Raw genomic sequence first — 14,614 nt, 5'->3', positions numbered from 1 at the left:
ATTTTACCATGACGAGGTAGCAGAATTAATATTTTGGTGTTTCCCAGATGTTGTCTATGGTATATACGTATAATATATGTTCCTAATGTACTCTTATACAAATTTGGCCTCAGGCTACTGTTTAACACCTTTTTTTATTAACCTGTGATAGATTATCAACATCTCCATCATCTGTATCAAACATAGTTTCTCCATTCAGGGTTTTTTGGATTCAGTTTTAAATTTAGGAAGTCTTTGGAATATGATGGAAAGTTGGGGGCTGGCCTTTTCACAAAGGAGGGAGGCAAGGTTGCTATATATCTAAATTATAGTTCTCTTTAAAATTTTAGGGAGAGTTGATTTCTTTTTTTCAAGTTAAGTTTTTATCAGAAGGAAGCCCCAGGGGCCCACACTTTGGACTTGCATCTCTCCAAGTTCAGACAAGCTACCAGATGCTTTGTTGCACCCTTGTCTCTCTCCTGTCCTCTGACATCCTGATGTGGGGCTGTGTGGCTTTGCTTTCTAGGGCTGTCATACAAAGAAGATCCTTATTCTCAATCATGGCTTTCAGGGAAACAGTCTTGCCGTGGTTCTTTGATGTCCTCTTCCTGTGATCAAGAACCAGGTACCACGTGTGCCAGTGCGGACCTGGCCTCCCTAGAATGATAACCTTTTAGTGCTGGAAGGATCCTGTGGTCATCTTGCAGATGAGCACAGTGGGGCCCAGAGAACTTTGGCCAGTCCTGGCCCCATTTCCAAACCAGAATCAGTAGCTCCTAACCCACTTCCTGCTGAGGGACAGGTCGGGATTACACAGTGCTGGGCAGAGTGGGGATAGGCCTTCCTTCACCATAATTGACTTTTATTCGATTTGTTTCCTAATCTCTCTTTACCCTGAGAGCCTGATTTAAAGGAGGGAGTGCTAATGATCATGATAATTAGTCTAATTATTCATATAGAACCCCCTCCCCAACCCCCGTCACCTGACAGCCTCCCAGGCCCTGACCCTGGATCCTGGGTGTGTGTTGTGCCATTACCTGTGCAGTGAATGTCCACATGTTTGCCAAGGTCTTCCAGCTTCTGGCACTCCTCAGGGGGTCCCCATGTGACTTAATGAAAGCTGGGACTACCATAACAACAAAACAGAAAAAGCCCTGCATGTTCTCGAAGTTCTGCTATTTTAGGAAGCATGTTTGTTACTTTATGAAATTGCTTCTCATCTCTTAAGGTGTCTATAGTAAAGGGAAGAGAACTGCATCCTTGAGATAAATTACTTTGTCGTGCTAGGTGCACTTTTGTAGCTAAAATGCCTTTGTGGTTTCAATTCTGAATGCCTCCTCTGCTGCTAAATTAATTGCCACTGAACTGTTAACCTTTATTTTCTCAGTAATGAATGGCTCCAGAAGAAACATGTAACATGTAAATGGCTTGGCCAGATTCTAGTACTGTGTGGGGACAATAAGAAACATTGTCCCCGGGCTTCCCTGGTGGTGCAGTGGCGGAGAGTCTGCCTGCCGATGCAGGGGACATGGGTTCGTGCCCCAGTCCAGGAGGATCCCACATGCCGCGGAGCAGCTAGGCCCGTGAGCCATGGCCGCTGGGCCTGTGCGTCCGGAGCCTGTGTTCCGCAACGGGAGAGGCCACAACAGTGGGAGGCCCGCGTACCGCAAAAAAAAAAAAAAAAAAAGAAACGTTGTCCCAGGACAGTTGAAAAGAGGTCCTCTGGTTGTCCCAAGGAGCCCATGTGACTGTTTTAGGAGATATAGGATGATTGAATAAAGTCCATGGCTGATTATTGCATGTGATTCATAAAGGGGTTTGCATATACACAATACAGTGTAGGGACTCATAGTGTTGATATCAAATATTTACTTAATGGTTGAATTTTAAACAGCTTGTGTTATTAAGAAATTGTGCTTATAGTGGCATTTTAAATAATTTCTGTTTTTTTTCCTGTTTGTCAACTTTGTATAAATTATTGGCTTTGAATGAGCTGAATGGCATTGAAATTGATTTGCTTAACTCCCCAAATTCCCCTTCTTTTGCTATCATCGTCATCATCATCATCATCACCATCATCATCATCATCATCATCATCATCGAGGGGCCCGAGTACCGAGGAAGGAGGAAGAGGCCTGTCTCTCCTCCATCACAGCAGCCCCTGGGAGGCTCAGCACCCTTAGCACAGGGCTCGGATGACAGAAGAAACTGTGAAGACAGCCCTCATTTGAATGAAACATCCTTTGTGGTGCCTTGGGACAGTCGAATGGCAGGGAGGGCTATGTTAGGAAAAGCTGTGTGGGGTACATGGGGAGAAGGAAGAGAAATCCGTTCCGTTGAGTCTGTGCTCTTCAAATAGGAGATATTTTTGACACTGAGAATTTTTGAGAAATGTCCTGTATGTAGATGAGTGAAATTATAAATCACTTAATTCAGATTCCTAGTTTCATCACAAGCAGACCTGACTTTTCCCTGAGATTGGAAAATAAATGACCCTTTGGGGGTTTCCCACATGAATTATTTGTGTCTCTTCACATTTCTCTTAGAGTGTGTTGTACATCACGTAGTATCGCATACTCATGGTGGTGGTTTTTTGAGATAGAATTGTGCCCCTGGCATGTAAATCACAGGCAAGAGCAATTCGGTGACAGGCAGGAGACCGGTTTGAAATGGAACATTAATGATTTTACTGGTTTATGAAGTCAGAAAGTGTACTATTTTCCCCTTTTCCATGTTTCTTGATATTTCACGTATTTTGCTCTGGTCAGCTTTGAATCCTTTTTAATCTTCAAATATATCTGGGGGTAGGTTATTGATGTTTACACAGTGCCACTTTTGGGTCTGCACTGACACTTGGTTGTTTATGGGTGCTCTGGGGCCAGAAGTAACATTGCTTAAGGGCCGGTGGGGGGGCTAGGTGCTTGGGGGGGACAGGAGGTGACGTGGCTCCCTGGAGGTCCACGGCTTGGCAGTGTGGCAGAATTAGGACTTGACTTGAGCCACTCTGTCACAGGTGCATAGTAACCTAGGCTTGGAGTGGACCGAATGCGCAGTAGCGGCTGGGGTAGGGTGGGGTGTGACGGATGCTGGGAGATGCAGTTTTCCATTCCCGTTTTTCTCCCCCTAGAGATCCCAGGCCAACAAATCAGCGCATCAACAAACACGTCAACAATGATGTGAATCTTCGCATTCAGAACTTGACCATCTTGGTGAGAAACATTAAGACCTACTACCAGGTAAGGCGGGCCCCCCCGCGCCGCCCTCCCCGGGTTCTGTGCGTCCGGCAATACCGTCATTTGAACGGTTTCCCCACAGGAAGCCGAGAGGAAACGGTGGTCAGGCATCTGCTTGTTGAAACTTGGTGTGTTTGCACATGCATCCCTTTTTTTGGCATTGTGAGAAGGGTCAGAGGTGGGATGGCTCTACTTTGTCCAGGGAATGTTCTTTGAGCCGTGTGCAAAGCATCGTGCCTGGTGCTGTGAGGGCCCCAGAGACGAGCCTTGGTTCGCAGCCACGGCCCAAGCACACAGTCGAGTGGGGACTGGCTGGCACGGGCTCTGGGAGGGGCAGCCTGACACGGTTGTCACCCACAGCTCTGTGAGTCTGTACAGGAGTGATTCAAAGGGTTGAGGGAGAGAAGGGACCACAGAAGGGTTATGTTCAGGCCAAATATATAATCAGTGAGCGCCCAGCTGGCAGACAGGAGCGCCGGGTTCACAGTATGGGATGTCTGCTTGTGAAATGCTCCCCATATCCCATTAGCAGGTAGTCGGTGGGGTCAGACAAGAAGGCCCAAAGGGGGAAGGGCTGTGAAAATCCCCATCCCAGCCTCGGGAAGGTTGGGTGAGAATCTTGGATGATGTTCATGGTCTTTAGATAGCCGGCATTGATGGGAAACAGATTTAAACTTTGCACCTCAGAGCCCTGATTGTCAAACTGAGCAGTGAAACTTTTTCCCCCCCGTATGATTTTCTTGAGTCCCCAGGTGAAGCCCTAGCAACTCTGATTGACTTGAGGGCTGGGGGACTCTAGCGCCCTCAGCTCAGCCCCTCTTTCTCCAGGGCATCTCTGTGGGTTCCCACGGCCCCAGGGAACACAGTTTGAGAATCACTGCTCAAGAACCAGTCCCTTCCAGATTCATACTGGGGTTTCACTGAGCCCTCTGCCTCTGAGACCTCCCCTAGCACTCAGCTTCCGGGGCTGTAACTTAGTCTTGGTTCTGGGGCCTGGGAGCATCTTCAGAGTCATGAGGTCCCTGTCACCAGGAGGAAGCCCTCCACCCAGCTGTGGCTTCCCTCTCTGCCCTCATGCAGTGGTGCTGGTTCTGAGGTCACTGGCCAGGCGGCCAGGTGGAGTTTGCATTGTGGCATTGGACTGGGTGCTGGGTCCAGTTCCTGCAGAGGGCTGTGGTTGCTGCTGGATTTGAAAAAAAGAAGGGAAAAGGAGGGAGTGGACAGTGTCTTGGGTTTTCTGAGATGATTATTTCCATTTTCCTCCCACTGGGGTCGGGGTACATGAGAGGGGGCTTGGGGTGCTGGGATGATTTGCTTGTGTGGCCAATTCAGCAAGCCCCTTGTGCTCATTCCATGGCCCGTTGGTGGCACAGCACTGTGGACACTCCAGGAGGCCTTTGGGAGGCTTAGCACCAGGCCCATGCTTTAGTAACAGATGCCAGCTGTGCTGAGGAGGGGTCCGGGGGTGAGGGAGAGCCCTGTGAGAACTGGATCTATAGGGGTGATGGGGGTTTGTTTCCTTGCTGAGGAGAGCCCCTGTCAGGGCTGGGCATGCTGTCAGCAGGTGGGTCCCAACTAGTGCTTCCCTCATGACAGCCATAGTCAGGGGAAACGGGTGCTGTCAGTGAACTTGGGCCTGGGCGTGGAGTGGGCTGCCTGGTGGCCATGGTGATCGTTTAGCAGCTACTCGGGGCTTGATCTCTGGCTGCAGGCACCATTCATGGTAAGCAGTGCTTTCGATGCTGTGTGCTAAGTGCCAGGGGAAGCAGGTGGTGCTAATAGTTGGAGACAAGACCCCTAACTCTGGACAGGTGAGTCTCCTGCCCCAGGTGTGGCTGGGAGGTGGTAACCCTCCCCGCCAGCACTGGGGTGGAGGTGAGGTTTCTGGCTCTGTACGCAGCATGGAACAGTCAGGTGCTTGCTGCAAGCTGTTTGGCCTGGCAGGTGCTGCCCTCTGGGCTTGGCGGCCCAGTAGGACACATGCTGGTGGCACTCAGCAGCTCTGACACTCCAGTCTGGGCCGGCCAAAGGGTTTGAGACCCTCTGCTTGGAGGTAACGTGCCCCTCTTAGGGCACTGTGCCGAGTTCCAGAAGATGGGAGACAGTCACAGGAAGGAAACGATCACTAGTCCATTCTCAGGGCCCAGAAAGACTTATGGGTAGAAAAGAGGACCCTGCATCCTTGTTCTGTTTCTGCGCTTTAGCTCTTTGAGGGCAGGGCTGCTGTGTATTGGCAGCCTCAGCTCCAACCTGGAGCAAATGTTTGCTGAAAGCACTTGCTAAAGGCCATGAGCCGTCCCTGACCCTCAGCCAGCCCTGCTCACTTGGAGGAAGCTGGCAGGACACTGCCCTTTGGGCTGACACAGCTTAGGTGTGGGCAGTGTTCTGTTATGTATTTTTTCCTTCCAACTTATAATAAAATAAAGTTTAGTTCTGGTTATATAAGTAATATGTGCTCTTAATAAACAGCTTAGAAAACAAACAAGTAGCAAGAAGAAAAGAACCACTCATAACCCCACCACCCAGAGACAATCACTATTAACATTTTTAGAGCTTCCTTCCAGTTTTTGTGTGAATAGTTTTTTTTGTTTTTAACATCTTTATTAGAGTATAATTGCTTTACAATGGTGTGTTAGTTTCTGCTTTATAACAGTGAATCAGTTATACATATATCCTCATATCCCCTCCCTCTTGCGTCTCCCTCCCACCCTCCCTATCCCACCCCTCTAGGTGGTCACAAAGCACCGAGCTGATCTCCCTGTGCTATGCGGCTGCTTCCCACTAGCTATGATTTTACATTTGGTAGTGTATATATGTCCATGCCACTCTCTCACTTTGTCACAGCTTACCCTTCCCCCTCCCCGTGTCCTTAGGTCCATTCTCTACATCTGCATCTTTATTCCTGTCCTGCCCCTAGGTTCTTCATGACCATTTTTTTTTTTTTTAAGATTCCATATCTATGTGTTAGCCTACGGTATTTGTTTTTCTCTTTCTGACTGACTTCACTCTGTATGACAGATGCCTGAATAGTTTTTGTTTTACACCGTTGCGGTCGGGCCATATATACAATTGCATACCCTGCCTGTTTTCCTTACCACCTGATAATTGTAGCATAAACATACAATAACAATAATTGGTTATTATTGTAAAGGGACATTCAAGGAAGTTTTCCAAAAGAAGTACTGCCCAGCATCCCCTTGTGAGAGAGACCCTGCAGGTTGTAAGGGCTTGGGGTGAAGTGAGACAAACGTGGTTCTTACTCTGGCTGGGGTGGCTGGGGAGGGTGGGAGGTCACCCCTTCGGGACGGGGACTTCCTCTTGCCATGGCTTTTCAGTAGACACACCAAGGTCATGGAGTCCAGCCCCGGGTCTTGTTTGCAAAACAGTGGTCTGGCCGCCCCCAGGCTGTCCCCTTCTTTTCTGAGGCACGTGGGGCAGGGACAGTCAGCAGGGACAGGGGCCTCTCGTGAATAGCATGGGCTTCTTTCACAAGGAAGCTCAAGTTTTGCCCCTGAAAAGCTGTGGAGACAGAAAAGGTCCTTGACATTTTTCTGGGGCAGAGGACAGGCAGTGGGTGAGAACCAGCAGGGCCAGGCTCGGTCTGACCACCAGTGTCTCGGGCCTCCCTCTGACCTGCTGCTCGGACTCTTCTGGGGTTGGCGCCTGGAATCGGCATTTTCAGAAGTTCCCCAGCTGTTTGAGTCTTAACATCCTTCCGACAGGATGGGGAATCAGCAGGCTGGAGATAGAGAGGTGGTTCTCAAAGTGTGCTCCCCAGACCAGCAGCATCAGTATCACCTGGGAACTTGTTAGAGATGCAGGTTGTCAGGCCCCTCCCCCAGACCTGCTGTGGAGGTCCAGTTGTCTGCATCTTAACAAGCCCTCCAGGTGATTCTGATGCACATTCGTGGGAACTAGTGCGTTAGAGCATTTCTAGTGATGTCTAGGAGGGGCACCTTCAGCCAGGTCTCCTGGGGCGGAGAGGGCTCAGTTCTCACCAGGTAACTCCTCTCCGTCACATACAGTGGACACACATCTCATCTGCCCCAGGATGGGAGGAGGAGAGGCTCTGAGGAGAGAGGCTGCAAAGATGAGAAGGTGACCGGAGGGAATAGGTGTCACTGAGGGAGTTGCTGGGAGGGGGGAGAGGAAGCCAGAGTTGGACAGGACCTTGGGAAGATCTCCCAGTTCAGCCTGTGAATTTAAGGAAGGAGAGGCTGATCAGAATGAGCATCCACAAATGGGACATCTGCGGAGAGGTCTGGAGGAAAGGCGGGCCTGGACCAGAGCTGCACGCTGCTTTGAGCCGCCTGGCTGGTTAGCGTTGAGCCCAGCATCACATGAGGCTTGTTTTGTTTTTTTTTTAAATTGGTCCCTCAATTCACTTCTTTTTTTTTTTAAGATTTATTTATTTTTATTTATTTATTTTGGCTGTGCCGGATCTTCGTTGGGGCATGCGGACCCTTTGTTGTGGCATGCAGGGATCTAGTTCCCCAACCAGGGATCGAACCCGGGCCCCCTGCATTGGGAGCGTGGAGTCTTACCCACTGGACCACCAGGGAAGTCCACATGAGGCTTGTTTTACTCACTCAACAGCCAAACTCTTTTCCATCTGAGTCCTTTTCAGTTAAAATTTGGATTTATAGAATGGTTCATTGTTGACATTCAGAGCCTTGAGTATGGATATTGAATGCATGTTCATTTGATCGTGGAATCAGTAGGAAAATAAGGCTAGTAGTATACGCAGAAATACCCGGTGCAGCAGATGGCTGATATATGTTTATCCTTGGGAGGTTGCTTATGGTGTCAACTGCCGTCCTATGTCCTGGACACCTGTGATCTAGCTCCTTCTCACGACTCTTAGAGCCTAATTGTCACGTGAAGTTTCTGAGGTTTCTTTGGCTTTCTGCTGGTGGGAAGCACTTCACACAGCGGCCTGGACAAGTGCAGTTTGTGTTGGTGGAGATGTAAGTCTTCATTGTTGACTCACATGTGGATATCGATCCTGAAATCGGGACCCTCAGGTGCATGCAGGGACCCGCCTGCAGGACTGACTCTGAAATGGGAAATTGGCTGAGTTTCTCTGAGCATCTCCCCTCGCTGGCCAAGCACTGGGACAGGCAGCTTTCCTTCTGTGGGCCTCCTGAGTTCTCATCTGTCCGAAAGAGGGTGGGCCCTTGTGGTTCTGAAATTCCACAGTTGCATAATGGCCAGAGACCACCAAGATTTAGAGTTTCAGGTGGCCTCGAGGAAGCTCTGTAGTTCTGTATTATGAGTTCCTGGAACTTGGCTCTTCTGGTTTCTCACATGGTTGGAAGGCTAGAATGGACCCAGAATATTGTTCTTTGTCTCAGAATAGTTTCTTCTCAGCAGAAGAAACAGTTCAGGGTTGCCCTATCTTCTATAATCTCTTTTTTCCTTCATTGCTTTGAAAAATTAAAAATAAAACAGTACAAATGGTTATAATGAACACCTGTGTATCTGCTCAAAATAAATAGGAACATTTGTGAATATTTTTCATATTTGCTTCAGACCTCTCTTTCAAGAATCTTTTTTCTGATTGAAGTCCCCAGTGTGCCTCTACTGCATCCAGTTACCCTTCCCTCCCTCCCTGGAGGTACCGCTGTCGTCAACTTGTGTGCGTATATGTATTGTTTTATGTCATCTCTTCAGATAAAACCTCCGTACACTGCCTGTACCTCTTGTCCACTCATCCTTGCTTTTGCTTTTGAGATCTGTCAGCTTTCTGTGGCATTTGTATTAGATAACCATGGGCTGACTACTGAAAGTTAGAATTATCTTTAGGAATGTGCGCGCTCAGTTTGAAAAAACGAAAGACTTGTCAAAAGTAAGAACAGAAGGAAATGTGTATTTGACATTGTTGGTGGGAACAAAGTAAACTGTCTCATTCGTGCAGTCTCAGGGTTTTTAGGTAAAGTGATGTCTCCTTAGGTGGGTGTGATGTGCTTTGCTTTGGTGGATAGAGACAGAGTTCAAGGGAACTTAGAGTCTGCTCAGGCCCTGTCTACAGGTACCAGTGGCTTTTGCTTTATGAGTAATACAGTGTATTGAATTTGTAGGGGAGAAATTACTTTGTCCACTCTTTAAAGGTTGAAGAGTAAGGCTGTGAGATGGGTATTCTTGTTGTAGCTTATATCTATGTTTTGAGGAAATTAAAGGTAATGTTTTTGATTATAATTTCTTTTTAACTTTTTTTAAACATCTTTATTGGAGTATAATTGCTTTACAATGGTGTGTTAGTTTCCGCTTTATAATAAAGTGAATGAGTTACACATATGTCCCCATATGTCTTCCCTCTTGCACTGATTATAATTTCTGATTGCAGATTGGGAAATATGAAGAAAATTATATCTGCCCACTATCTCGTCACCTAGGCATACCATTGTTAACATTTTGGTATTTATGCTTCCTGACTTTGCGTCTGTTACTACATGTGTTTCGAGGTGTGGGTTGTATGTAACCTTTATTTTCATTTACTGTGTAGTGAGCATTTTCCCATGTCATTAAATATTCTTTCATAATATGAGTTTTACTGTCTACATGGCACTTCATTATGTGGCTGTACCACTATCATTGATACTGAGTTATTTCTGTCTTGGAATTATAAACAATACCCCATGAACATACTTGGTCCATAAATCTTTCAACAACTGTTTTTATGTTCTTAGGATAAATTCCTAGCATGGAATTCCTGCGTCAAAGGGCATGAACACTTGGAGGACTTCTGCTACTTATTGCCGAAACTACCTTCTTTACAGGCCTTTTGTTTTTCTTTACTGAATTACACCTTTGTGCCCTTCACCCATTGTGATGGTACCTGTTACAATGACGTATTCTATGTTGCCACTGAACACTGAAGTTTTCTGTGTTTCTGCCACGTGGATGAATGTCTGAGATTATTTTTACCATACATCTGGGCGGACTGCCTTGATTTGGTGGGTCACTGGATCCTGGTTTGGAATCTCCAGCGGGGTTGTGGCGTGGTGACCGAACACAGCAGTGAGGCGGGGTGGTCCGGCCTTAGGACCGGGAAGCCTTCATCAGAGGGGGTCCTCTGCCCCATCCCCATATCAGCAGTGGGAGCCTTTGTCTGCCACGGACTTGACCCAAGAGATTACCAACTTCCCTGTGAATGGTCTCAGTCTAAAGTTCAAGAGAAAGCCTTCCAGACTGAGTTGGGAGGTGAGGCTGGGGAGGGCGGTGGTCTGTGTGGACCCCACCTTTCCTCTTCCCTTCTTCTTGCTTCCCGTCCCCCATTCTCTCTAGCGTAGGGTGATGAAGTGTGGGATGAGGAAGCCCTGGTGGCCCTGCCGGGGCTCACCCACTTCTCTGTCCCCCGCTCCTTGTTCTTAAGGCCAGTCTCCATGCCTGAGATGCTGTGTCTTGTGGGGTGGGAGATGGAGCAGGTAGACCAGCTGCTAGAACACCTGTGTGTGCACCGGACATGGATGTCACGGGACACGGGAGGGAGTTTCCCAGCCTGGGAAGGGGCGAAGCTCACAGAGAGCTTTCTGAAGGGGGTGACGCTTGGCCTGAGTCCTGAAGGATGGGTAGGGAGCTAGACTGGCAGAAAATGGGTGCATGGGGGGTGTCCTGGGAGAGCAAAATCTGCAAAACGTAGAGACATAAAGCAGCCGGCAGGCTGTCACCTCTGAGTGGCTAGAGCCTGGGGCTTCTGTGAGGAGTGGTGATGGTGAGGCTCGAAAGGATACGGGGGTTCCAGGGGGCGGATGCCATGCTAATGAATTTGAACTTCATCCTGAAGGACTTGGGAGTCTTTATAGCATTTTTAAAGAAGAAAGTTTAAAACAGAAAACTCTTAACACCCGTATTGAGAATGGATTGGTGTCAGGAGAGAGAGGGGAGTCAGGGCAGGTCGTGGCGGCCTGGACCAAAGCAGGCGCAGAGGAGAGAGGGGTACTGGCCACGTGGGGCCGTGGACGGCAGCTTGCTAGGTGCCCCACCCGGAGCGAACATCTAGGGGAGGATAAAGTGCTTTCTCAGGCCCGGGAGAGCTGAGCCCTGCAGCAGGGTGCTTGCCCCCCGGGCTTCAGGACAGGGTCCAGTGGGGTTGAGTGGCAGTGGCTCCAGGTCAGCCCGACAGGGTCTGGAGGGGGGCTGCAGCAGGGTGGCAGCTTTCAGGGCCACCCGAATTCTCTTTGTCCACACCAAGCAGAAGGTGTTTAGTCCTGACCTGTGACCCTCCCTGTCTTGCTGGCCAAGGATGGAGCGGACAGGGCTTTGGACACCTGGTCATGGGCCGCTCAGTCCCACACCTTTCCAGAGGCAGGTTGGTTTCTGCAAGATGTGAGACCAAGTGCCAGTTGGACTTGGTTTCTTTTTTTCTCTTTTCTGTTTTCAGAAGAAATGCTACGGAGGCGTACTGAATAGTAAGCAGAAACTTTGGGACCCAGCTGTGTGCCCCAGTGAAAAGGCCGAGAGGAGATAACTGGGTGCCTGCCGTAAGCCACGCATTATGCTAGGAGCTTTCAGCCGTGTCACAGTGAGGAAGAAACTGCTGTCCCGGTTTTACAGATTAGGAAAGGGAGGCTCGTGGAGTAAGGTGCGGAAGCCCCAGGGAGCTGCAAGTTTTCTTGGTCATCGGCTGCTTGGGGAAACGTCTAAAAATGAAGCGTTCTGCAGTCACGTAGGGAGGTGGCTTGCTGTGGGCAGAGCAGCTGTTCTGTGAAGGTGGGCAAGGCCGTTCAGGATATCTGCACCAGTGTGGGATGGGTCCTGAGCCCGAAGCCTCGTCTGGTGGGCCAGGCTGGCAGTGCTGCCTCCCCGGGGTCTCCTGCTTGGGCTCCCCCCTTATTAACCAGATTTCACACCAGCCGGGAGCCCCAGAGGAAGGGGCTAGATTGCTTCAGGCGCCTCCTGAAACCAGCGCTTCCGGGGTTGGGCAGTGGGTGGGACAGCAGCTGGCCTCAGACTTCACCCTGCTGCACCCCCCAGAGCAGCAGGAAGCAGAGAATCAGGGCTAATTGCAGAGGGTGGGGAGGCGTGAAAGTGGGTCTGATGTAATTAGCGGAGCCAGAATTTGACCAGGCCCTGGCGGCTTAAGGCCCGGAGACCCGGTGTTGGTGGGGTGGGGGGTGGGAGGTGGGGTGTGTGCGTGTGCATGTGTGTGTGTGTGTGCGTGCGTGCGCGCGCATGCACAGCTGTTGACAGAATCTTCCTGGTCTCTCTGGGCTCCTCCTCCTGGCCCTGAGTCCAGACCTTGAACTGCTGGGGGTTTCCCTGCTCTCTCTGAGCGGCCAGGCTCTCCTTTGCCTTGAAGGACAGGAAGCAGCTTTCACTTGGACTCTTCCCTTTGCACCCGGGATGGCCCCCGAGGCCCCCGTGGGCTGCCACTTCGCTTTGGTCTCTTCTACACGGAGCTGAGCCCAGATGCCCAGTACACGGTTGGCCCTAAGACCCCCTAACGTTTACAGATCCGGACTTCCTCAGTGTTTCTGATACACGTTCTCTCGCCATGTGTTTACTTCTTTATCTTTTGCTCAACTGTTCTCTTAATCCATGGCCATTCGTTTAAAGTGCTAAGTTTTCGAGCCCCTCCTGGAAGGTCCTTGCACCCAATTCCTTTTGTAACAGAAAGGAGGGAAATGGATTTCACAAGTTTTTAAAAAGAAAAAGAGTCTCTCCCTTGCCTTGGGTTTTGGTGCTAAATGCCAAGATCAGCGTGTTTGATATTATAACTGGTCTGTGAGAGGGACTCATGGGAGATCTTGCCTGGGCAGGCTTTGCCCTCCATAAAGCCGGTTGCGTGGCTCGCGTCCAGGGCTAATAACAGTTTCTCTTACTCAACTGTTCTTTGTGGAAAGGCAGTTTCTCTGCTACTTTGCCGTGGCATTCAGGGCCTTGGTCCTTTACAATATAACTTCAGTCTTCTTTCTCTAGTAATGAGAATGACAAAGTAATGAGGATGAGGAAGCGCTTGTCTTAAGTTGGTGGGCTCAGCTGGGATTGTTGGAGAGGCCACAGCTTGTACCCCCAATTCTGAGTCTGAAGTTTTGAGAGGAGGTGGAGGCTTCAGGAGGGTAAAGAGGCTGTCAGCTGCATGCCGCGAGGGTTCCACTGGTTTGGGATTGGGTTTCAGCAGGTTAAGGGAAGAGGGATGGTGCTCTGAATATGGGGCCACTCTCCGTGGGAAAAGGGGGGTACAGTGTACCTTCGGGGAGGAGCCTTGCATTGCCCCCCATAGCTGCCCACCCACCCTGGGCTGGCCCTGGCATCGGCTCCAGCTCTGCAGGGAGAAGTCAGGTTTTCTTTCTCAGCTCGGGGTAGGCACTTAGCCGCCGCCCGGTGGAAGAGGATGAGCTAGCTCTGTGGGGTCGCTTCTCCAGTGCCCTGGAAGGTCAGGAAGGTGAAGCCAGAGGAGGAAGAACAAGATGGAAGGGGAGAGGGCACAAGTAAGGGCGAGTCATTTCACTTTTTCAAGGGTCTAGAAACTTGTGCGTCACTGTTCCTAACCATGTGACTTGGGGGGCATCATTTGATTTCACCTCTAAAATGTGGGTAACACCGTGTTACCGGTCATGTGGGGCTCAGGTGAAATACTGCCTAGTTTCTAAGTCGGTGAAGAACAGTAATAGCGCTAGCTCGTCCTCCCAGGCTGACTTTGCGGGGCTGCTCCCGTGCGTTCACGCTCTGCAGATGGAGGGTCCACGTCGCTTGTGTAGGTGGAGGACCGGGGACACAGGAGATGCACACCAGGTGCAAATAGGAAGAGAGGAGGAAAAGCAGCTGCAAGCTCCTTTGTCTGCAGAGGCAGAAGGTGGAGTCGTGGGCTCCACTGAGCCCACCTCTCAGAGTTGTGGCCTTGGGTAATTTCACCTCTGAGAGTCTCTCTTGTCGGATAAGTGGGGATATTAACAGTGCCTGCCTCCAGCATTGCAGCGAGGGTGAAGGAAGGGCCTTGGACAGGTTCATGCTGGTGGTGCTAAGATGCCCACCAGTCTAGCAGAGGTGGGGGGTCGTCACAGAGACCCACCACTCTGGGCTGTGCTTCCTTCGTTTGTTAGTGATCGGATCATGGAGGGGCCCTTCCAGAGGTTACACTCTGATTTACTTGGATTAGTCTAATACGCGTGCGCATACGTGCTTGACTCTTGCCCTACACATTTTTCTCCTATATGAATTTTTAATTTAAAGCATACTGTTTGCTTCCAGTGAACTGACTGTCTGAGGCACATTATCTCTTGGCAGCCTCATGGATGTCTCTCTCCCACCAGCAGTGACACGCCTTAAAAGTAGGTACCGCATCTCTGTCTCTGTTCGCCTCTTACCGCACCAGCATGGAAACATGCCTGCCACCAGTCAGCGTGTGCTAGTGACAAGATACAGGGCCACAGAAGCCGTGACTCAGTGGAATAAGTAAG

General features: G+C 49.8%; 1 protein-coding gene across 3 annotated transcripts in view; it reads left to right on the top strand.

The window, feature by feature from the left end:
- Window positions 1–14,614, top strand: part of CCDC88C (coiled-coil domain containing 88C) — a 127,019-nt gene that overhangs the window by 5,018 nt on the left and 107,387 nt on the right. For all 3 annotated transcript variants that reach the window (XR_014015488.1, XM_081230312.1, XM_081230313.1), the window contains exon 3: window positions 3,107–3,215. Coding sequence is in view for 2 of the 3 variants with exons in the window: in XM_081230312.1 (XP_081086438.1) it covers window positions 3,107–3,215 (109 nt within the window). In the remaining variant the exon portion in view is untranslated. The remainder of the gene's footprint in view (window positions 1–3,106; window positions 3,216–14,614) is intronic.

The sequence above is a fragment of the Mesoplodon bidens genome, assembly GCF_964165515.1.
Source record: "Mesoplodon bidens genome assembly, chromosome: 3".
NCBI lineage: Eukaryota > Metazoa > Chordata > Mammalia > Artiodactyla > Ziphiidae > Mesoplodon > Mesoplodon bidens.
The sequence above is the reverse complement of the archived record's forward strand: the minus strand, read 5'-3'. Positions and strand labels throughout refer to the sequence as shown.